Genomic DNA, 23,663 nt, shown 5'->3' with positions numbered 1-23,663 from the left:
AAACTCTGCCTCTCGAACATGCTCTTTTTTTTATACCCAATCATGTGACAAATAGCTCCTCCAGCAGTTTTTTTTATTAGTACTGCTTACATCTTCAGCCTTCAGTTGCACCTGTCCCTACTTTTTTCAGATACGTTGCTGTTATCAAGTTCTAATTTTTTTTATTAAACATTAACTCCTTAAAGAGGACCTTTCACTACTGTACAAACTAAAAACTAACTACCGTCTTTCCCCGAAAATAAGACATCCCCCGAAAATAAGACCTACCTCTAGTTTTGCCTCTTGCTGAAATATAAGGCATCCCCCCGAAAATAAGGCCTCCCCGATAATAAGGCCCCCCGGAATATAAGGTCCCAGAAGTTACTGCAAGGCATCCGACTCCTCCCAATCGTAGCGGTGGGCGCCGCCGCGCAGCTCACTGATTGGCCGCAGCACAGCCAGAGCTGTTCAGGCGGTGCGAGGTCTCTTTAAATCAGAGAGCCCGCGCCACTGCCAGGACAAGTTGCCGCCTGCTGCTCGCTCTGCCCTGACGGAGTCTGGCTGACTCACTGTCTAAATGTGAGTGAGTTGCGCAGGGCAGGAATCGGGCACATTGTGTGGAATCTGGCCTGCACAGACATACAGGGGTGACTGAGGTATGGGGGGGGGGAAATGTCTGATAAAGTGGTGGGGGATGTCTGGTGAAGGTGGGAGGGGGGAGAGACTAAATAATCCACTGTCCGCTGGCACAGGGGAGGGGGATCACTTAAAATGACACAGGGGGATCAGAGGGGGGAATCAAAATGACACAGGAGGATAAGAAAGGGTACTAAAATTGTAATCTTCCCTCAGATTCTCCTGTGTCATTTTGATTCTCCCCTCTGATCCCCCTGTGTCATGGAAAAATAAGACATCCCCTGAAAATAAGACCTAGCGCATCTTTTGGAGCAAAAATCAATATAAGTCACTGCCTTATTTTCGGGGAAACAGGGTATATCAGTGGGCAGAGCGGCGCCCAGGGGTCCCCCTGCACTTACTAGTATGTCTGGGCGCCGCTCCGTTCGCCCGGTATAGGCTCCGGTGTCTGCGCTCCCTCTGACTGATTTTTTGTATGAGGCGTGTCACTTACTGCAGCGCTGGCCAATCACAGCGCACAGCTCATTTTTCCCACTAACAAAGCAAGGGTTAACAGCCATACAAGACTGTATCTTTATTGCCCTGACTCTGCCGTTTACAGAAACACCCCATATGTGGTCGTACACTACTGTACGGCCACACGGCGGGGCGTAGAGGGAAAAGAGCGTTGTGTGGTTTTTGGAGGGCTGATTTTTATGGACCGGTTTATTTACACCGTGTCCTGTTTCAACCCCCCTGATGCACCCCTGGAGTAGAAACTCCCTAAAAGTGACCCCATTTTGGAAATTACGGGATAAGGTGGCAGTTTTGTTGGGACTATTTTTAGGGTACATATGATTTTTGGTTGCTCTATATTACATTTCTGTGCGGTAAGGTTACCAAAAATTTAAATTCTGAAATTTCATCTCCATTTGCCATTAACTGTTGAGGAACACCTAAAGGGTTAATAAAGTTTGTAAAATCCGTTTTGAATACCTTGAGGGGTGTAGTTTCTTAGATGGGTCACTTTTAGGGAGTTTCTACTCTAGGGGTGCATCAGGGGGGGTTTCAAAAGGTACATGGTGTCAATAAAAAAGGTAATCAAAATCGGCCTTCCAGAAACCATGTCGGTCCTTTACTTTTGCGCCCTGCCTTTTAGTGATACAGCAGTTTACGACCACAAATGTGCTTTTTTTTACAATTTTTTTAGGTTTTAGACTATATTATCCTTTTTGATACAAAATTATTATTTTTTGTATCTCTAAAGTCTGAGTCATTTTTTTGTTTGTTTTTTAGCCGATTATCTTATGTAGGGGCTCATTTTTTGCGGGATGAGAGGACTGTTTTATTGGCACTATTTTGGGGGCTATATGACTTTTTGATCGCTTGCTATTAAACTTTTTGTTATGTAAGGTGACAAAAAAGTTCTTTTTTTGCACCATTTTTAATTTTGTTTTTGGACCGTGTTAATCTGGGGGGTTATGTCATGGGGTATTTTTATAGAGGAGATTATTACCGACGCGCCGATACCTAATTTGTATACTTTTTTTTTTAAATTATTTTAGTTTTTAATTTTTTTTTGGGTGTCTCAAGTCTGAGTATGGGGGATCACACCTGGAAAGTGTTGGCCAGACGCGATCCGGGCGCCTCCAGTTCCCGAGGTACTCCGGCCTGCTCTTTCCCGGTCCGAAAAGATCAGGGCCTTGAGGACTGCCTCATAGAACTGAAGGAATGTCCCTGTGTTGCCAGCGCTTCGGGACAGCACAAAAGAGTTGTACAAGGCAACCTGCACCAAGTAGACCGCAACTTTTTTGTACCATTCCCGGGTTTTGCGCATGGCGTTATATGGCTTTAGGACTTGATCAGAGAGATCAACTCCTCCCATATACCGATTGTAGTCGATGATACAATCGGGCTTGAGGACCGTTGCCGCGGTACCTCGAACAGGGACAGGGGTGATGCCGTTACCATGAATTGTGGACAGTACAAGGACATCCCTCTTGTCCTTATTTCTGACCAGCAACAGGTTTTCACTGGTAAGGGCACGGGTCTCACCCCTGGGGATAGGTACCTGGAGGGGGTGGGCAGGGAGGCCGCGTTGATTTTTCCGCATAGTCCCACAAGCGGACGTGGATCTGGCGGCGAGGGACTGGAACAAGGGGATACTAGTGTAAAAGTTATCCACGTACAGGTGATAACCTTTATTTAGCAGTGGGTGCATAAGGTCCCACACAAGTTTCCCGCTAACAGCCAGACTGGGGGTTCAATACGGGAATCTCGCCCCTCGTACACACAAAACTTGTAAGTGTACCCTGAGGTAATCTCACAAAGTTTGTACAGCTTCACGCCATACCTCCCCCGCTTTGAGGGAATATACTGGCGGAAAATGAATCTCCCCTTGAACGCAATGAGAGACTCATCAACCGCGACCTCCCTTCCAGGTACATAGGCTTGTTCAAATTTGGCCCCAAAGTGATCGATGACTGGCCTGATTTTGTACAGGCGGTCATAGGCAGGATCACCTTTCGGGGGGGGGGGGGGGGGGGCGACGACGACATGCTGCATTATCTGACTAATGCAGGCATTTCCGGATGGCCTCAAACCTGGTACGTGCCATTTATATATTATATATATATATTTTTATACGTGTCACTTTATATATTTTTTATATCCTTTATGGTCGGATGTGCATTTATGGGGTGGCCCTTTTTGACTCTCTCCTTGGGTCAGATGATTTGTCATATGTAGTTTTTCCACCCTTTGCACTCCTTAAAGTATTTGGTGTGCCCCCTGTCTCTTTAAATTTATGTAATTACCCTGGATAGAAGTTTATTCTTTCCTTTCTGAGGGAGTGGCACCCCCCCCCGTGCAGTGTACTGTTATTGTTTTTGTTCAGTGTGTTTTGTACAGACATATTGTTATGGCGGCCTCATTGGAGGCTAAGGAAGCCATGTGGAACTCGCAGGTCACAGCCATGTTCCATGATGTGGATGTTGATGTGGGCAACAATGGCAGTGATTTTAGACAATTGACTATAGAACTTACGGAGGCACAGAGGTTATTTACTCGGGTCTGGTGGAATGTCCGCAGTCTGGAGGAATATTTAAAATGCTCCATTGCCCCTAGGGGACTCGGAGTCCAGAAGTTTCCAGCGTGGGAGGTCACTCCCGAATTTAAGTCTAATTGGGAGTTGGGCCTTTTACAATGCTCTAAAATCATGATGGGTCTACTTATTGACCATGATAAGGCTCTGTTGAGCGAGGTCAGAAATAAAATCAGGAACTTAGAAGACAAAACGAGGATAAAGTTACAGCATTTAAGGTTAAACTACAGGCTAATTTAGAAAGTTATGAGAAGGAAGTCATGACTGGGAAGAAAAATAAATTCCAGAGAGATAAATCTGACTTTGAATGCAAACAGGCGTACAAATGGAAACATGCTGGCAAACCACGTAATATAAGCAGGGGTCGTGCGAATTACAACATCCCCAATAACCGCAGTGACAATATAGCATCTAGTTCTATTGGTATTAACAGCAATTCCAGTGATGGTTTTCTATCCGAGACAAGCGACGAAGGCGTACTAGGCGAGGATTACTTAAATCCAAGAAAAAGGTAATTTGCACAGCAGAAGGGCAGCAATCATCAGTATGCGACCCGTAAACGGCGACCTCAGTACTAACGGATGCCTCTACTCCAAACACCTTGATGGAGGAGGACACTTTAAGGATCATTAATCTCTCAACATACTCACTTACACCAATGGAAAGATCAGTGCTGGTAAGAGGTCTCTCTTTTTCCCCTATGAATACGCTAGACAAATTTGAATTTATTAAGGATATATATTTATTCTGCAGACAGCTGTGCTTTAGAGCATTATATGCTCAACCTTCCCTTGTACAACAACTACCTGAGGACGAAAGAGGTGTCTTCATGGATCTGATGGATCTATTGAAAGAAAGTGAGGGTGAGACAGGAAGGCGGCAATTCACACCACGCAAACCTTCCATCATTACTCCCACACTCAACCTCTTTCCTAACATCCAGTTGTTTTTCCAGGTCATGATAGTGGAAATTAAGAAACTACAAGCGAATAAAATCCAGGATAAAAACCTGTCTAAGGCAGAATTGTTGGCGATCAGGGGTTTACAGAACAATGCGGCTTTTGTCATTAAGGAGGCGGACAAAAGAGGTAATGTAGTGTTATGGGAAACGGGGTTATATATTGCAGAGGCAAGAAGACAATTGAGTAACCGTCTTTTTTACACCCCATTACCTACAGACCCCACTGCAACATTTATGAAGAAATTGGATAGACTCCTTACCTCTGCATGCCAATATAACATCATCACCAAAAAAGAGAGGGGATTCTTGGAAGTCAACAGCCCTATAACCCCCACTTTCTACTAGGGGTGCACCGAAATTTCGGCAGCCGAAAATATCGGCCGAAAATGTACCTAATCCATTTCGGCCGATATTGTTACATATCGGCCGAAAATATGGGGTGTGGGATTTGTCACCCACCATCTGCGGGCGGGCGCCGGGCGGGCGGTTTACTGCATCTTTATTTCACCTTGACGCTCCAGTAAGAACTCTGCAGGCAGAGCGGAGGGCGGCGTAACGTCACTTACTCACGTGACGCGCCTGCTCCGCCTCCTTCATTCATAAAGTGGGCGGAGCAGGTGCGTCACGTGAGTAAGTGACGTTACGCCGCCCTCCGCTCTGCCTGCAGAGTTCTTACTGGAGCGTGACGATTGTAAGGTAAAATAAAGATGCAGTGAGTGATTAGTCTGCTGTGAGCAGCAGGGCCGGGGCTGTTATGGGTAGGGGGATCGGTCTATGGCACTGCTATGGGGAGGGGGGATCTGTGCACTGTTATGGGGAAAGGGATCTGTGCACTGTTATGGGGAAAGGCATCTGTGCACTGTTATGCCCATAACAGTGCACATATCCCCCCCCTCCATAACAGCGCCACCCACAGATCCCCCTCTCCATAACAGCGCCACCCACAGATCCCCCTCTCCATAACAGCGCCACCCACAGATCCCCCTCTCCATAACAGCGCCACCCACAGATCCCCCTCTCCATAACAGCGCCACCCACAGATCCCCCTCTCCATAACAGCGCCACCCACAGATCCCCCTCTCCATAACAGCGCCACCCACAGATCCCCCTCTCCATAACAGAGCCACCCACAGATCCCCCTCCCCATAACAGCGCCAATCATTAAAAAAAAAGTATTTTAAAAGTATTTGGGCAAAAAGGCAGTTTCGGTTTCGGTTTTCGGTCAAGGGCATCCTGAATTTTCGGTTTCGGACCAGAATTTTCATTTCGGTGCACCCCTACTTTCTACATGCTCCCCAAGGTACACAAGAACTTGGCTGTGCCTCCGGGCCGTCCTATTGTGGCGGGGATAGGGGGTCTGTGCGAACAAGCCTGTATTTATCTTGATTTTTATTTACAGCCTTATGTTTTGGGTCTTCAATCGCATCTTAGGAACTCCATGCAGCTGGTACAACATCTACAGGAGATGCATCTTCCACCTGGGACATTGATACTCACGTGTGACGTTGAGTCCCTCTACTCAAACATCTCGCACAGTGATGGTCTACAAGCCATCCAGTACTTTTTCCAAAAATCAGCCTATGGGGATCCGGCACACCACACATTAATGGTGAGCCTTTTGGAGTTTGTCCTCCACCATAACTATTTTGTGTTTGATCGTTTTTTTTTATAGACAAGTATCGGGGACTGCGATGGGGGCATGATGTGCGCCCTCCTACGCCAACCTATTTTTGGGTTGGTGGGAGGAGACACGCGTGTACCCCACTGCCATGTATGGTGAACATGTACTTGCATGGTACCGCTATATTGATGATCTTTTGATTTTTTGGCAGGGCACAGTTGAACAGTGTACCGAGTTTGTTAGCTTGTTGAATACCAACTCACTCAACATCTCACTCACCTATAAGATCTCGGACACTATTGCTGACTTTCTGGACTTGCGATTGAAACTGGATGAACAGGGCATTCGCACATCACTTTTCCGCAAGGAAACTGCAACAAATAGCCTGTTACATTTCAACAGTTTCCACCCGGCCCACCTGCGGAGAGGGATTCCTAAGGGCCAGTTCCTAAGACTACGCCGTAACTGTACCACCACCCCTGACTTCAGTGAGGCCTCTATTGATTTGACCAACAGATTCAGAGCACGTGGCTACCCGAAGAAAGTCATATATGGGGCTTTTGAAAGGGCAAAGACAACTGACCGTCTGGAACTGTTGAAATCCAAACCTAAACCCCGGAATACCCAGGTCCATCTTATCACCAAATACAACAACCAATGGCGTGATTTGTACACAATACTAAATGCACATTGGCATCTCCTATTGGCGGATCCCAAGCTGAGTGATCATGTAAATCCAACTCCGAAGATCATTGCACGCAGAGCCCCAAACCTACGGGATAAATTGGTACGTAGCCATTTCCAGAGGCCCACACAGGGGTTGGGGAGGGGTGTCAGACTGCGCGGGACATACCCATGCAGAAATTGTAATATCTGCCAATACATGATTTGTGCTGATTCCTTCTCTACCTGCAGGCTTCCGGCGGTGATATCATTGAATAATTACATCAACTGTCGTACAAGAAATGTAATATACGCACTTATTTGTGAGTGTGGGAAGTTATATGTGGGTCAGACTGGCCAGGAAGTACGGAAACGTATTCAACAACATCTATCAAACATCGCCTTGGCCCGACGGGACAGGACTCGAGCAAAGAAACCATTAACCTCAGTCGCTGCACATTTCCTGGACTGTCACCAGTGTATGATCTCCGGACTCAGGATTGCGGGACTTGACCTGGTACGCATGAATTTGAGGGGAGGATCGGCTGCCTCTCAACTACTGCGTCTCGAATCCAAATGGATTTTCAATCTGGACACAGTTGCTCCACATGGATTAAATGAGGAACTTACGTTCACTGGTTTCTACCATACTTGATATGGAGGGTGGATCCTAAACCCTCATGGTTGGGGGCCATCCACTATTCCCCTACTTAGGCAGTCGGGATGTATCTTACAAACCACGGCGAGAACACAGGAATAGCAACATACATTCCTTATGCCCTTTGAGCACTAACAGTGGGGGCATATTTGGGGGGGGCCCTTGCTTTATGTGGAGGTATCTATGCTATTTTATCCTATAGTGCGCCATCTAGCCATTGCATTGAGACGGGCAATTGCCATATATTATGGTACAAATGGGGCACGGAATAACTATTGCCTCTACGGGGGCTCTATACGGGGGCTGCAGTCAGGGCATAGATTATGAAAGTCTTATGTTTAATATTATTATGGGTATCTTGTTTAATGATTTAATTTCCGATTTGCACTAACCCCTTTATGTCATTCTTTACAGGTTTTTCTCACCTCTTCACCTTCATCACTACTGCGCACGCACGTTTCGGGCACTATTGTATCCACCATGCTTTTCACTTCCACACTTGTGGTCTTTTTACTTTGGTCTCACTTTATCACATTTCCCTTCTATTTTACGTCCTTCATGGATCTTGGATTTTATACTAGGGTCATCCATTATTACGCATGTGTATATTATACATGTATATTACTGTTCACTTCAATTAATGATCATGTTCATCAAGGGATGTGTATTAGTTGTATATAATTTATGTCCATGTCCTCTCTATATATTGTATGCATGAATTGTGTATACAATATACATGCTCTATTTTCCATCAGTGTGTTCATTGCCATGTATTTTTTATTATTATATCATTATAGTGGATTCATTATGATTATCATCTATACATGTATTAGTGGTTATATATGCATCTATTCTACCACTGTGACATATCATGTACATGCCTTTGTTTGACTGGGTACAACACTGCCTGCCCCAGATGTATGCAGGAAATGTTCTGTTCTGCCTCCTATTATTGCCTATTATTACCACCAGACCACCCTTATCCTTCTTGGTCCCCCTCAGTATGCTGCCGTGCCTCTGTGCGTGTGCTGGGCGCATCGTGCGCTCCACTATTCACAGTGGAGCGCACTGTGCGTTCCACCATGCGTTCCACAGCGGCACCTCACTTCCGGTCATGTGATTACTCACATTCGGTTTGGAAATATAGCTCTGCTCACTCACCAGCTTGCCTGGCACCGCCTCTGTGGCTACAAATAGCTTCATTTTATTTAGTTTTGACTTATAGTTTAACTGTCTGTGCCCACTGTGTCCCCATCTCTTATGTGGCTGTGTTTTGGCTGGTGGAGCGCATATGCGTTCCACCATGCGTTCCACCAGCCGTTCATGTGACCCACACTTCCGGTTTCCAGCTCTGACTGGAGTTTGAGATGTACACACACTGGCCACAGTTCCTGCTGCACAGGTGAATGTAATTATACCTCATCTAACATCCTATATTAACTGACGCCCCAACACACAGTCCTTTACCCCTGAGGAAGCCGGATTGCTCCGGCGACACGCGTTGGGCGCTTGTCATGTTTCCAGGTCCACTGCACCAGCTGGTTATGTAGGTTTGGCTCTTGATATTTGACCTTATGCTGGTCTATCTGTATCCTCAATTTTAGTGGTCTTACCTTACCTTACCTTTTGCTATATGTGACTTATTGTATTGCTTTATATGCTGGTTGATAACGCATACATCTATATGTGATAATTCAGTGGACCTGTGTGTGTCGGTTTCATATATTTTATTGCATACCGCACTCTGTTCTATGTTGTATACAATTTTTTAATGCGTGTGTTGTTGTGTCCAATAAACTTTATATATTTTTTATATCCTTTATGGTCGGATGTGCATTTATGGGGTGGCCCTTTTTGACTCTCTCCTTGGGTCAGATGATTTGTCACTGGTACGTGTCATGGCCATACTGTAAAGTGGGGTCTGGTAGAGGACGTCCCCACTCCAGTAATGCCTGACACTAGGTTTCTTGACTAGGCCCATGTGCATCACGATGCCCCAAAATGTCCTCATCTCGGCTGCACTGACCGGGGTCCAGCCACCGGGCCTAGCCAAAAAGGAGCCCGGGTGTTGAGCAACGAACTGTTGGGCGTACAGGTTCGTCTGCTCCACCATTAGATTTACCAGTTGGTCATTGAAAAAAAGACTAAAAAAAGTAATATTCAGTGACGCCCACTGTGGAAATCTGGATTCCTGAGTGGCCTACAAACTCAGGAATCACGGGCTCAAATCGCTCTGGGGTACACCAGACAAGTTCACCGGCAGGGGATTTAACTGGTGGGCTGGAAAACTAGTATGAGCCCCAGAGCTGCTCGTAGTAGGGTGGGCCACAGGGTCCCTAGCATGGCGGTCCCCTTGCTCCGCCTGGCGGCGTCTCCGCCGCCTTGGGGGCTCATCTTCCTCGCTAGATGATGAGGAGGACGCGGATGACAACAGGAAAGTGGGGTTATCCTCGTCCTCACTAGGACTCTCGTACTCAGAGGCAAGCTGGGCGAATGCCTCCTCGGCCGAGAGCATCCGGCGGGCCTTAGGGGAGTGTGTTTCTGCGTGTGTGTGTGCGTGCGTGTTAATCTTTATTCAGTATGTGTGTGTGTGTGTGTGTGGGGGCACGGGTGTTCATGTACTTAACCCTAAAACTAATCAAAAAAAAAAAAAAAGGGGAAAAGTGTGGAAAAAAAATTCTAAACTGCTGATAAATCGTCCGAAGTTGATCAGCGGTGGGGTGTGCGATGCGCTAACAGTGGCCGGACGCTAAGAGTGCCGGCCACAGTCAGCGTACGCACAAAAAAATTTATAAATAAAATGCCTGCGCCCCCAAAAAGTTTTGGGGGAGGGAGGGGGGTAAGCGGCAGCACCCCTGGGGGTTTAGGGTCACACAGCTGTGCTGTGGACCCCAGACACCCTACTTAGGGTGATGCAATAAAACTTTGTTTTGACACGAACTTTCACTTTATTATCCCTGCCTAGCCCAACCTTTCCCTATACTTTCCCTAATTACCTGCTGATCAGATGGTATGTGCTGGGGCACAGATGGGGTGATGCTCCACACGTGCAGGCAGCGCTCCTCTCTCCTCGGGCTCCGGACACAAGAGGAGGAGGAGAGGAGCGCTGCTATGATTTGGATCTCCCGCCCTCCTACCAATCAGAGGCGATCCTGAGAGTGGATGTCACCATCACCACTCAGGATCGCAGGATGGTGATTGGTGGGGTAAAAACACACCACCGATCACCATCCTGTTCCTGGTTATCGGGTCCTCAGAGACCCGAATAACCCAGAAACGCAGCAAACCGCAGGTCTGAATTGACCTAAGGTTTGCTGCGATCGCCTACACGGGGGGGCGGCATTTGCCCCAGGTGCCTGCTCAATGATTTGAGCAGGCACCGGGTTCCGATCACCGCCCGCCACGCGGCAGTGATCGAAAATACACAGGGCGTACAGGTACGCCCTGTGTCCTTAAGTACCAGAACATAAGGTTAAAATGTTTAACTTTCAACATTTGATATGTGTTCTATGATCTATTGTGAATAAAATGTGGGTCTATGAGAATTACAAATCATTGCATTCTGTTTTTATTTACATTTTACAGTGTCCCAACTTTTGTGGAACTGGGATTGTAAAATAAAACCTGTTCTGCTGAACGAACTATACTATTGATGTCTATACCTGAAATTAAAGATTTTATTATTTATTTTCTGTAAGCATTGTAAAACTTTGTACTACCTTTGTGTCTTTTTCTTTATTAGGAATCAGAGATTATATCTCTGACCAAAGAGATCGCAGCCCTAAGAAACTTTGCATTTGTTGGTGACTCACCAAGCTTAGAAGGACTGTGGGAAGAGAACTCCAAACTGAAGTACCGACTGAACATCCTGCGTAAGGTATCTACTTCGAATGCTTCTACTTGGTTTCAGAATATTATGAAGGTTTTCTGTGTTTTTAAAGAGGATCGGTCTCCTGCTGAAAAATGTAATATCTATTCCTCTCTTACTAAATGCCACTACTCTTCGGTTGTACTGGTGGTATTTTTTCCTTTTCATAACCGAGGGACGGTCACCAGCACTCTATACCCTAGAGCAGGGGTGGGCAATTATTTTTTCGATGGGGCCACATGAGAAACTGAAAATATTTTGGAGGGCCGGGCCAAAAGGCTAAACTCAATACTGCATAAAATCAATTGTATTTCTTTATAAAAAGCAGTAAATATCATTGTTGGACAACTGGTACGAGTACTTGTTATAGTTAAACAATGAAAAAGTGAGGTTGCCTTACAAGAAAAAAATTTAAATTTATTAAACAAAATTTCCCAAAACAATGAACATTTTTCACTATTTGTGACTCATATTAGTGAAAGCCATTGTCCCCCTGTGAATCCAGCCATTGTCCCCTGTGAATCCAGCCATTGTCCCCATGTGAATCCAGCCATTGTCCCCTGTGAATCCAGCCATTGTCCCCATGTGAATCCAGCCATTGTCCCCATGTGAATCCAGCCATTGTCCCCTGTGAATCCAGCCATTGTCCCCTGTGAATCCAGCCATTGTCCCCCTGTGAATCCAGCCATTGTCCAATGTGAATCCAGCCATTGTCCCCTGTGAATCCAGCCATTGTCCCCTGTGAATCCAGCCATTGTCCCCCTGTGAATCCAGCCATTGTCCCCCTGTGAATCCAGCAATTGTCCCACTGTGAATCCAGCCATTGTTCCCATGTGAATCCAGCCATTGTCCCCTGTGAATCCAGCCATTGTCCCCTTGTGTACAGAACACCCCCCCGGCCCCCCCATCATATACAGAACACCCCCCCCCCCCCCCATCATATACAGAACACCCCCCCCCCCCCCCTTACAATAGTACACATCCCTCCCCCCCCCCCCCCCTTGCCTTTAGAAACGTAATGCTCAGAGATGATCAGCCATGTGTTAGTCACACTGACTACACACAGCACAGGGGGAGGCGGCCGCAGCTTCATGCTTGTCGGCTCTGTGACTGTCAGTGTCAGACAGTCACAGCCGATACTATGAGAGCCGCGGGCGCTGCGCTGTTACAGAGAAGGGAATAATTGCGGCCGGCCGGGTCCCGGGTACGGCTCGCACGAGGCACCCCCCCCCCCCTGCTGTGTCTTACCTAGACAGTACTGCCGCTGACGCTGCCTCCCTGCCACCGCGCCATGCCACACGCAGCACGCCGAGTCGGAAGTCCTCTTCATTCGCGGAGGAGGGGTATCGTTGCTTGGCACGCCTCTGGCTCCGCCCGGGGGCCGGATTAAAAGGTCCGCCGGGCCGTATACGGCCCGCGGGCCGTAGTTTGCCCAGGTCTGCCCTAGAGGGAGTAAACGGCACTGCTCTGATGCTGTCTGCACATGTTTAATAAAATGAACATATTCATCTTGGGTTGCACGGTGGCTCAGTGGTTAGCACTGGTGCCTTGCAACTCTGGGGTCCTAGGTTAGAGTCTGACCAAGGAAAACTTCTGCATGGACTTTGTATGTTCTCCCTGTGTTTGTGTGGGTTTCCTCTGGGTAAATTAGTCCAGCAATGGTACCCTGTTAAATAATAAGATAACTACATTTAATGAGAAATATAAACATAAACAAAACTATACATAGTCAAACCGGGGGGAAGAGGCCAGGATAAAGTCGGATGCACTGGGTAAGTGGTGGGGAAGGAAAATCCCTAGCACTAATACCCTGATTTGGTCCTCTGCCCAGGGACGTCTCCTGATGGTGGGGACGCCCTGTCCACGTAACTAGTCTCAACCTCCTGGCTGTCCCTGATGAGGTGACAGGTGGAGAGAGATGGGTGTCGGAGTGGCACCCAACCGGACGACTAGCACATAAATAGGGAGAAGAATAAAAGGTGTCTACTGTATAATGCCCTCGTGACAAATTCCCAGGAGGTACAGAGTTCACTTAGAGCAGGGGTACTCAACTGGCGGACCGCGGTCCAAATACGGACCGCGGCCGCCAGTTGTCCGGACCCCGGCCATCCTTCAGAGCGCTCCTCCTCTCCTGCACACTGTGTGTCACTGTCCCGCCGCGATCCTGCGCAGCCTAAGTTCCCATCAGTAGCACAGCACAGTGGAGAAGGAAGGAGTCCCTCCCTCTCCACTGTGACGCGGCCGCCACTACCACCAATGGGGAGATAGCAGGGGAGGAGGAGGAGGGGAGGAGCTGTCGCCACTGCGCCACCAATGAATGTAAAACATAAGTATAGGCAGCGGTATCACAGACCAGGCACACAGGGCATGCGATACGCGGCAATTAACCCCTCAGGTGCCACAGATCGCATGCCCTGTTATTGAGGCCGGGTGCCGGGTCTGTTATACCGCTGCAGACAATTGTATGAAGGAGTTAAAGAGGACCTTTCGTGGGTCCAAAGAATATGAACTTAGTAGCAGGCTGCATAGAGCGGCGCCCAGGGATCTAAGTGCACTTACTATTATTCCTGGGCGCCGCTCCGTTCGTCCGCTGTGGCCCCCGGTATTTTCAGCATTCAGAGGAAGGAGGAGGAGACGCCAGTGTCTCTCCTTCTACCTGACAGCAGCGCTGTCCAATCAGAGCGCACAGCTCAGAGCCAGGGAGTTTTTTTAAATAGTGCCATCCACAGATCCCCCCTCCCCTAAATAGTGCCATCAACAGATCCCCCCTCCCCTAAATAGTGCCATCAACAGATCCCCCCTCCCCTAAATAGTGCCATCAACAGATCCCCCTCCCCTAAATAGTGCCATCCACAGATCCCCCTCCCCTAAATAGTGCCATCCACAGATCCCCCTCCCCTAAACAGTGCCATCCACAGATCCCTCTCCCCTAAACAGTGCCAACCACAGATCCCTCTCCCCTAAACAGTGCCATCCACAGATCCCCCTCCCCTAAATAGTGCCATCCACAGATCCCCCTCCCCTAAATAGTGCCATCCACAGATCCCCCTCCCCTAAATAGTGCCATCCACAGATCCCTCTCCCCTAAACAGTGCCGTCCACAGATCCCCCTCCCCTAAACAGTGCCGTCCACAGATCCCCCTCCCTAAATAGTGCCGTCCACAGATCCCCCTCCCCTAAATAGTGCCGTCCACAGATCCCCCTCCCCTAAATAGTGCCATCCACAGATCCCCCTCCCCTAAACAGTGCCATCCACAGATCCCCCTGCCCTAAACAGTGCCATCCACAGATCCCTCTCCCCTAAATAGTGCCATCAACAGATCCCCCCCTCCCCTAAATAGTGCCATACACAGATCCCCCTCCCCTAAACAGTGCCATCCACAGTATCAGGTGCCCCCCCCCCCCCCCCCATGTGCCAGTCAGTATCAGGTGCCAACACCCCCCTCCCCCCATGCGCCAGTATCAAGTGCCCCCCGCTCCCCCCAATGGCCCCATGGCAGTAACAGTCGGGTATTAAAAAAAAAAATATATATATATACACTTCTACTTACCTCCATGTCAGCGATGTGATGCAGCCTCTTCCTGTGTCCCTCCCTGTATTGTGTCCCGCCCTGTATGTCCATATATGGAGTCAGTGACCTTCTGTATCAGAGGCAAAGCACCTAACCACAAGACCATAAGAGCAGCCTTGCTGCTGACTGAAAAGTTATGAGACTTCTACTGTTATAGCTGGCTAAGTGTACATCTATACACATGACAGCTGCTCATATATAGAGATATAGCAGAGCTGAGTGTGCTGGGACAGCTGTCATATAGAGATATAGCAGTGCTGGCTGTGTTGGGGCAGCTGTCATATGTATAGATGTACACTTAGCCAGCTATAACAGTAGAAGTGTCAAATTTTTTCAATCAGTTGCAATGCCTCCTTTATGGTTGTGAGGGTAAATGCTTTGCCTCTGATACACTGATACATTGGAGGTTGTGGGTTCGAATCCCAGACACATCAGGAGACTTTAGAATACAGTAAGATTAGAGCACATTAGCGAGGGGGCCTGAACATTAAGACCGCTGCTGTGAAGGGGCCCTGAACATTAAGACATCGATATTTAACTAACTTGAAAATAAACTGTCGGGCCCCGAAGCAGCTGCTTCCCCGGTAGTTACGCCACCTCCTGGCTGCCTGTGTGTAGTGTCTGTGTGTGTTAATAAAAATAAAATAAAAATGAATGCGGTCGGACGGGCCCCCAGTGGCGTAGGGCCCCATAGCCACTGCTATGGTTGCTATGGCGATCCCTACGCCACTGCTGGAGAGGGGAGGGACATCACCACTGCCACCAATGAAATAAATGTCACATTTGGGAAGGAAGGGGTGGAGAGGGCCACAGAGAGGCGGGAACACGTCACTGACTGCAGGAAAGGACTCCAGTCAGTGTCGTGTTCCCATCTCTCCTGGGCCATCTTCTTTAAAATTAAAGGTAATCTGATTAAATAAAGTGATAAAGCCCCATCAAACCATGATAGTTTTGTAACGCATCCAATTCCCATTATTGGGGCATTGGATGCGGACCCCTTTAGTTTCAATGGAGCGGAAAAAGATGCAGACAGCACACAGTGTGCTGTCAGCATCTCTTGTGGCCCCATTGTAATTAAGGGGCCGCATCCAATCCCCCAATAATGGGAATTGGATGCGGAACAAAACTATCATATGTCTGTTCTGTGGCTTGGGTTGCCACCCGGCCAGTAGTTCACCAGCAAGGCTGGTATTTTAGTTCCCTTGCCGGTGCCAGAATTTTCCTGTAAGGACTGTTAGGCGACTTTCACACTTGCGGCAGGACGGATCCGACAGGCTGTTCACCCTGTCAGATCCGTCCTGCCGCTATTTCGCCGGACTGCCACTCCCCATTGACTATAGCGGGAGTGGAGCTACGGCGCAGCATGGCAGTGCACGGCGTGAGGCCGCCAGACGAAAAAGTCGGACATGTAGTACTTTTAGTCTGGCGGCCTCTCACCGTGCTGCGCCGTAGCTCTGCCCTCATCCCCATTATAGTCGATGGGCACAGAGCAGCGGCACGGCGAAGTAGTGGCAAGATGGATCTGACAGGGTGAGCAGCCTGTCGGATCCGTCCTGCTGCAAGTGTGAAAGTACCCTTACTAATGAGCGCTTCCATCATGGAACGCCCATTAGTACAGCCTTTACCTCCACCGCTACTTGTGCTAGTAAAAAAATAAATAAAATTACTGTACCTCCACCTCCATTTGCTGACACTGTGGAGAAAACTCCCTGCTGACTAGAAGCTCAGGACAGGACCTACAAGACGTCATCACGTTGGAGCACCGGTCCTGAGCTTGCAGTCAGCAGCGAATGTTCACCGCAGCCAGCTGAATGCTAATTTTTTTTTTTTTTGCAAAAGCAGAGAAGGGGGGCACTAATGGTGGCATTACTCTTACTCAGGGCACTAATGGGGACATTATTCTTACTGGGGCACTAATGTGGCCATTACTAATTCTGGGACTTACCCGGGGCGCTCCACTATAACGTCAGAGCGCCCCACGCGCATGGATCACATGATCGCATGGCATCTTTTCTGTTGGCGTTCAGCTCGGACCTTCACCTGACTGCAGACCCAGGTATGTGGACCTTTAATAAAACTAGTTGAGTACCCCTGACCTAGAGGATAAAATACACAGACACACGCACATATAGACACAACAACTATAAGTAAATGATAACCTACAACCCCTCTGGGTACCCTGGTTTCATGTCACACTTCAAAGACATACTTAGATTGTGAGCTCGATTGGGGACAGCATGATGCTAATGTTTGTTAAGAGCTGCGCTATAAAAGTGAGCAAAATAATGAAATTATACTGCATGATGAATAACTTTTAGGATACATCCATGTGGAATGGATACTGTGCGGATTTTACACTACAGATTAGCGTTTTACAGTACTAGTAAAGTGCATGAGATCCACAAATGGCAAAAACTTACCTCTGGTGTTGATTTTAAAGAGGCTCTGTCACCAGGATCAACCCTATTAAACCAGGCATACTGGCTGCTACGGCTCATCATGCTTATTAAAACTTTCTTTTGTCAGTATGATAAACAGCTGCAGTGAAATTTTTATTCATATGTAAATGAGAATTTCAAGGACCAGGAGGCGGAACTGAATCCTTTGAGCAATCCTTTGAGCACTGCACATTCTCTCTTCCCCTTCTTTGACAGGGCTAGACATGCAGGGCAGAGCTGTGTGCTAGCATGTAAATATCATATACACTATAGCTTCTCCACATAGAGATCTGCTCAAAAAGCTAATCTACATATTACTGCTTTATTCATAGGAACAATATATGATCATACAGACACCAGTATTATGTGTTAGTTTATAAGCATGAGAAAACAGACATTTTTGTGTGGTAATTTCATAGCTTGGTGGCTAAGTGATTGGTTCTGCATGTAGAGATCCTAGGTTTGAATTTTGGGAGAAATGTCAACATTCACATATTATTATTTTTTCTTCCACATTTATCCCATAAGAAAAATCTATGTCATTATTATATTGACAATAATAATAGCTCATAAATATTACTGGTTTCTTTTGTTATAATAAAAAAAAAAACTATTCTCAATTTGGTAAGGCCTTATTGTTATCATGATTATTAATTATTATATATTATTATAGTATAGCCTATTAATATGGTTTCGAATAAGAGAAAAAAAATACACAAAATTTATCTTTTCTGGGATTTGAACCTATGATCTCAACATCCATGGTAAACCACCATAGATTTCCACATCACCACTTAGATCAGGGATGGCCAACCTGAGGCTCTCCAGCTGTTGCAAAACTACAACTCCCAGCATGCCCAGACAGCCTACAGCTATGAGCCTACAGCAGGGAATGGTGGGAGTTGTAGGTTTACAACAGCTGGAGAGCCACAGGTTGGCCATGCCTGACTTAGATGTATTGTTTTTTTTTCTATGCTTATAAGCTATCACATATTACTCGTGTCATAATAATCATATTTTGTGTCTGTGAATAAAGCAGTAATATGTAGATTAGGGTACTTTCACACTAGCGTTTTTCTTTTCCGTCCTAGGGGCTCAATACCAGAGAAAACTGATCAGTTTTATCCTAATGCATTCTGAATGGAGAGCAATCTGTTCAGTATGCATCAGGATGTCTTCAGTTCAGTCACTGTATGGTTTTTGGATGAAGAAAATAGCGCAGCATGCTGCGGTATTTTCTCCGTCCAAAATTCCTGAACACTTCCCTCAGTGCGCCTGCGCCGATGACATCACCGAAATGGAAGACGTCATCGGCGCAGGCGCACTGAGGGAGTTCTGAGGAGACGAGCCTCCTCATCTCAGAGCGCCTGCGCCGATTCAACACAGGCGCGCGATTTTTGAAACGCCGACAGGGCTGGCCAGAGGAGGAGATCCCGGCTGGCCCTGTCAATCAACAAGAGGAGGGGGCGGATTTCTGCAGCAGCTACCAGCAAGTAGACGCCCTACTTGCTGGTAGAGACCGAATTTGCATATGATAAAACTTCGTTTTTTGAATAAACTGCTGGATCAAAGTAAGGAACACAATTATATTTTCATATATCGCTTTATAACTAATTTAACTAGCCCCAAAAAAAAAAATCACTTTAGTGGGGTGACAGAAGCCCTTTAAAAATGTGAAAAAGATAACTGCCGAATCAGTTTTTCCGGATGACAACCGGAGAGACGGATCCGGTATTGTAATACATTTGTGAGACGGATCCGCATCCGGATCCGTGTACAAATGGTATTCATTTGCATAAAGGTTGCCGGATCCTGCAGGCAGTTCCAGTGACGGAACTGCCTGCCGGAATCCAGCGACGCTAGTGTGAAAGTACCCTTAGCTTTCTGTGCAGATCTCAGTGTATTGAAGCTATACTGTATGGAATATATGATCTTTACATGCTAGCTCACAGCTCTGCCCTCCGCATGTCTAGCCCTGTCAATCAAGGGGATTAGGGCATGTGCAAAGCACAGGGGTTTTACAAAGCACTGCTCAGACGATTCAGCCCAGCCTCCTAAGGCTGAGTTCACACGGGCGACATTTCCGCGCGGGTGCAATGAGGGAGGTGAACGCATTGCACCCCCACTGAATTTGGACCCATTCACTTCTATGCGGCTGTGCACATGAGCGGTGATTTTCACGCATCACATAAGCGTTGCGTGAAAATTGCAGCATGCTCTATTTTGTGTGTTTATCACGCAACGCAGGCCCCATAGAAGTGAATGGGGCTGAGTGAAAATCGCAAGCGTCCGCAATCAAGTGCGGATGCGTTGCGATTTTCACACATGGTTGCTAAGATGACAGTCTATTCACTGTATTATTTTCCCTTATTACATGGTTATAAGGGAAAATAATAGCATTCTTTAATACAGAATGCTTAGTAGGTGGTCAACTGAGGGTTAAAAAATAATTAACTCCCCTTTTCCTCTTGATCGCGTAGCTGCCGGTCTCTTCTTACTACTTTAATCATGAGCTGCCGGCTAAAGGACCCGTGGTGACGTCAGATCACATGGTCCAATCACATGATCCATCACCAAATTTGTTGTGTAGTTGTACTGTAAGGAAAAAAAAAAAAACTAGTTCTTTTGCACAATTAAACACTTTCTATTTAAAATAATTTATGTTTCCACATTATGAGAGTCATAACATAGGAACATCAGGTGTCCGAGAAGGTTTTAGACCGGGTCTTGGCTCTCTAGGACTTAGGGTACTTTCACACTTGCGGCAGGACGGATCTGACAGGCTGTTCACCCTGTCGGATCCGTCCTTCTGCTATTTCGCCGTGCCGCCGGACCGCCACTCCGTCCTCATTGACTATAATGGGGACGGGGGGGGGAGCTCTGGCACAGCACGGCAGTGCACGGCGAAAGGCCGCCGAACTAAAAGTCCTGCATGTCTGACTTTGTAGTCTGGCGGCCTCTCACCGCGAACTGCCGTACTGCGCCGGAGCTCCGCCCCGTCCTCATTATAGTCAATGGGGACGGAGTGGCGGTCCGGCGGCACGGAGAAATAGCAGAAGGACGGATCCGACAGGGTGAACAGCCTGTCAGATCCGTCCTGCCGCAAGTGTGAAAGTACCCGTGCCATTCCTGAGATATTCCCAAAAATGCTAATATGGCACCATCACATGACCTGCATTAGCCAATAGTAGCCTGCAGGTCTTTCACTCATATTAAAGCTTGCAGGTCCTCCAGTCTCAATATAAACACAGTTTTACACCAGGTTTCCATAACAACCTAGGCATTTTTCTTAAAGAGGACCTTTCACTAGAATAGAAAATCTAAACTAAGTATACAGACATGTAGAGCGGCGCCCAGGGATCTCCCTGCACTTACTGTTATCCCTGGGCGCCGCTCCATTCCCACTTACTGTTACCCCTGGACGCCGTGCACTCCTGCTGTCAGCAGGAATCCCGGCCGGGTTACCACCGACCGCTCTCGGCCGCGGAACACGGCCGTGTGCATGAGGCCTAAAGGGGTTGTCTCACTTCAGTAAATAGCATTTATTATGTAGAGAAAGTTAATACAAGGCACTTACTAAAGTATTGTGATTATCCACATTGCCTCCTTTGCTGTCTAGATGAATTTTTCCATCACATTATACCCTACTAGTTTCCTTGGTTATGACCACCCTGCAATCCAGCAGCGGTGGTCGTGCTTGCAAATAATAGAAAAAAGCACTAGCCTATGTGCACTCTGAGTCCCAGCCGCCAGAGAGGCCGACACTTTTTTCTATAGTGTGCAAGCATGGCCACTACTGATGGATTGAAGGGTGGTCGTAACCATGGAAACGGGCAATGTATAATCTGGTGGAAAAATGAATCCAATCAGCAAAGGAGGCAGTATGGACAATCACAATACATTAGTAAGTGGCTTGTATTAACTTTCTCTACATGATAAATGTCACTTACTGAAGTGACACAACCCCTTTAACAACTCTGTTAACTTCACAGTGGATGAAGCTGTGTAGTTTCAGCACCACAACTAAACAGTTGATGGGGTGTCAGGACAACAATCAGATTGGTGAGGGTCCTACTGCTGGAACCCTAACCAGTCACGAGAATGGGGGCCCGATATCCCTGGAGCCCCCATGACATGTACGGAGTGGCTGGTCGGAAAACATGACAGAGCACCATTCATTTTTATTGGAGCTCCACAGATAACCAAGTACAGCGCTCAGCTGTCTCCATCCTCCCATAGAAATTAATACAGTCTAGAAGGAATCTCTTACTCTAGGATGAGGAAAATTAGCCTCTGCCTGATTTGGGGATTTGCTTTCCTCTGGATCAAAGTAACAGAATATATATATTATGTCAGGGCATGATATCGCGCAGTAAAATAGAGTGCACCGCGCAGTAAAACAGACTTCGGAAAGCGAAGTCGAATTGCGGGCTGTCACTCAAAGGCAAGAGGGGGCGTGGTTACCTTGACTTGAAGCAAGGAGGCCGCTGCCCTCTTGACTTCAAGCTGACATGCAAATTAGCGCGGACGGAGGATAATAGATTGTTTTCTGACCTTATGCAACATCGGACTGCAGGATGAAAAATATGATTAGTTTCACACTGTGGGCTACACTGAGTTACTGCTGGCGGGTTTACATGCATTTAGGAGGTGACAGGTTCCCTTTAAGAGGGCGGGGTGCCATGGAGGTCACTGTTAAGGGGTAGATCGCTGTGGAGGGTCACTGTTAAGGTGGGTGGGCCGCTGTGGAGGTCTTTGTTAGGCGGGCGGGTGCTGTGTTGTGGAGGTCACTGCTAATGGGCTGAGCTGCTGTGGAGGTCACATTTTAAGGAGGTGGGGCACTGTTGGGGGGGAGGTCAATGTTAAGGGGTGTGGCCTGTGGAGTTTACTGTTAAGGGGGCGGGGTGTTGTAGAGGTCACTGTTATGGTAGATACTGTCAATATCTCTTAACACAAACGAACCGCGGCATATGGGAGGTTTGCGATCCCTCTCTTCATCCATTAGGTCCCCGCGCTGTGTTGGTTGCCATGGAAGCCCCAAGCCATTCAAAGGCCTTGGGGCTCGGCATGTGCGGAGACCTATGAGGCCCAGCCCCCAGGCAGGGTCTCATAGGCAAACTATCAGTGTATTACACTGTGTGATACACTGATAGTCAATGCAGTACAATACAGATGTATTGTACTACATTGAAACAGGAATAAAAGTGTATTAAAACATTGAAACGGGGATAAAAATAATAAAAGTGAAAAAAGTGTTTTTGACAATAAAAAAATGTAAGTTTCAATAAAATAAAAAATGCCCTTTTCCCATAAAAACAGCCATATAAAATTTTTAAAAATAGAAAAAAAAAACCAGCCATATTGGGTATCGCCACGTGCGTAACAACCTGCTCTATAAAAATATCACATGATCCACCCCATATGGTCAACACAGTAAAAACTAATTTTAAAAAACGGTGCTGAAAAAGCTATTTTTTGTCACCTTTTATCACAAAAGGTACTACCAAGTGATAAAGTCATATGTACCCAAAAATAATACCATTCAAACCGTCATCTCATCCTGCAAAAAATGAGACCCTATTGTCATGCATTAAATGAGATATTGTCATGCATTAAACGAGGCATGGATTCGCAGGGCAGGAATGTAATACTACCACTTTACAAAGCGCTGGTGCGGCCTCATCTGGAATATGCAGTCCAGTTCTGGGCACCAGTACATAGAAAGGATGTACTGCAGCTGGAAAAAGTACAGAAGAGAGCTACTAAAATTATAAGGGGCATGGAGGGTCTTAGTTATGAAGAAAGATTAAAAGAATTTAATTTATTTAGTCTTGAGAAGAGACGTCTAAGGGTGCACATGATTAACCTATACAAGTATATAAATGGGCCATACAAAAAATATGGCGAAAATCTGTTTCATGTAAAATGTGCTCAAAAGACAAAGGGGCAATGCCTCCGACTGAAAAAGAAAAAGTTCAGTCTCCAGAAGCATCAAAGCTTCTTTACTGTGAGAACTGTGAATCTGTGGAATAGACTTCCTCAGGACGTGTTCACAGCAGTGGACAGTTTCAAAAAGAGTTTAGACGAATTCTTAAAAGTAAAAAACATAAATGCTTATGAAAACGTGTAGAAATCTGAGTCTCACTTCCTTCTGGGATTCGCGTCCCCACCTATACCTTGGTTGA

General features: G+C 46.9%; 2 protein-coding genes across 2 annotated transcripts in view; both read left to right on the top strand.

Annotated features, from left to right (window-relative positions):
* Positions 1-23,663, top strand: part of RARS1 (arginyl-tRNA synthetase 1) — a 518,621-nt gene that overhangs the window by 13,450 nt on the left and 481,508 nt on the right. The window contains exon 2 of the mRNA XM_040404976.1: positions 11,343-11,477. Coding sequence (XP_040260910.1) covers positions 11,343-11,477 — 135 coding nt within the window. The remainder of the gene's footprint in view (positions 1-11,342; positions 11,478-23,663) is intronic.
* LOC120977182 lies at positions 4,186-8,395 on the top strand. The gene is made up of 6 exons (XM_040404989.1): positions 4,186-4,373; positions 4,451-4,560; positions 4,653-4,785; positions 6,058-6,267; positions 6,491-7,066; positions 7,195-8,395. Exons 3-6 carry the CDS (start codon positions 4,750-4,752, stop codon positions 7,219-7,221), a joined length of 849 nt encoding a protein of 282 aa, XP_040260923.1. The 5' UTR covers positions 4,186-4,373; positions 4,451-4,560; positions 4,653-4,749; the 3' UTR covers positions 7,222-8,395.

The sequence above is a fragment of the Bufo bufo genome, chromosome 1, assembly GCF_905171765.1.
Source record: "Bufo bufo chromosome 1, aBufBuf1.1, whole genome shotgun sequence".
NCBI lineage: Eukaryota > Metazoa > Chordata > Amphibia > Anura > Bufonidae > Bufo > Bufo bufo.
This window is presented reverse-complemented; position numbering and strand designations above follow the sequence as displayed.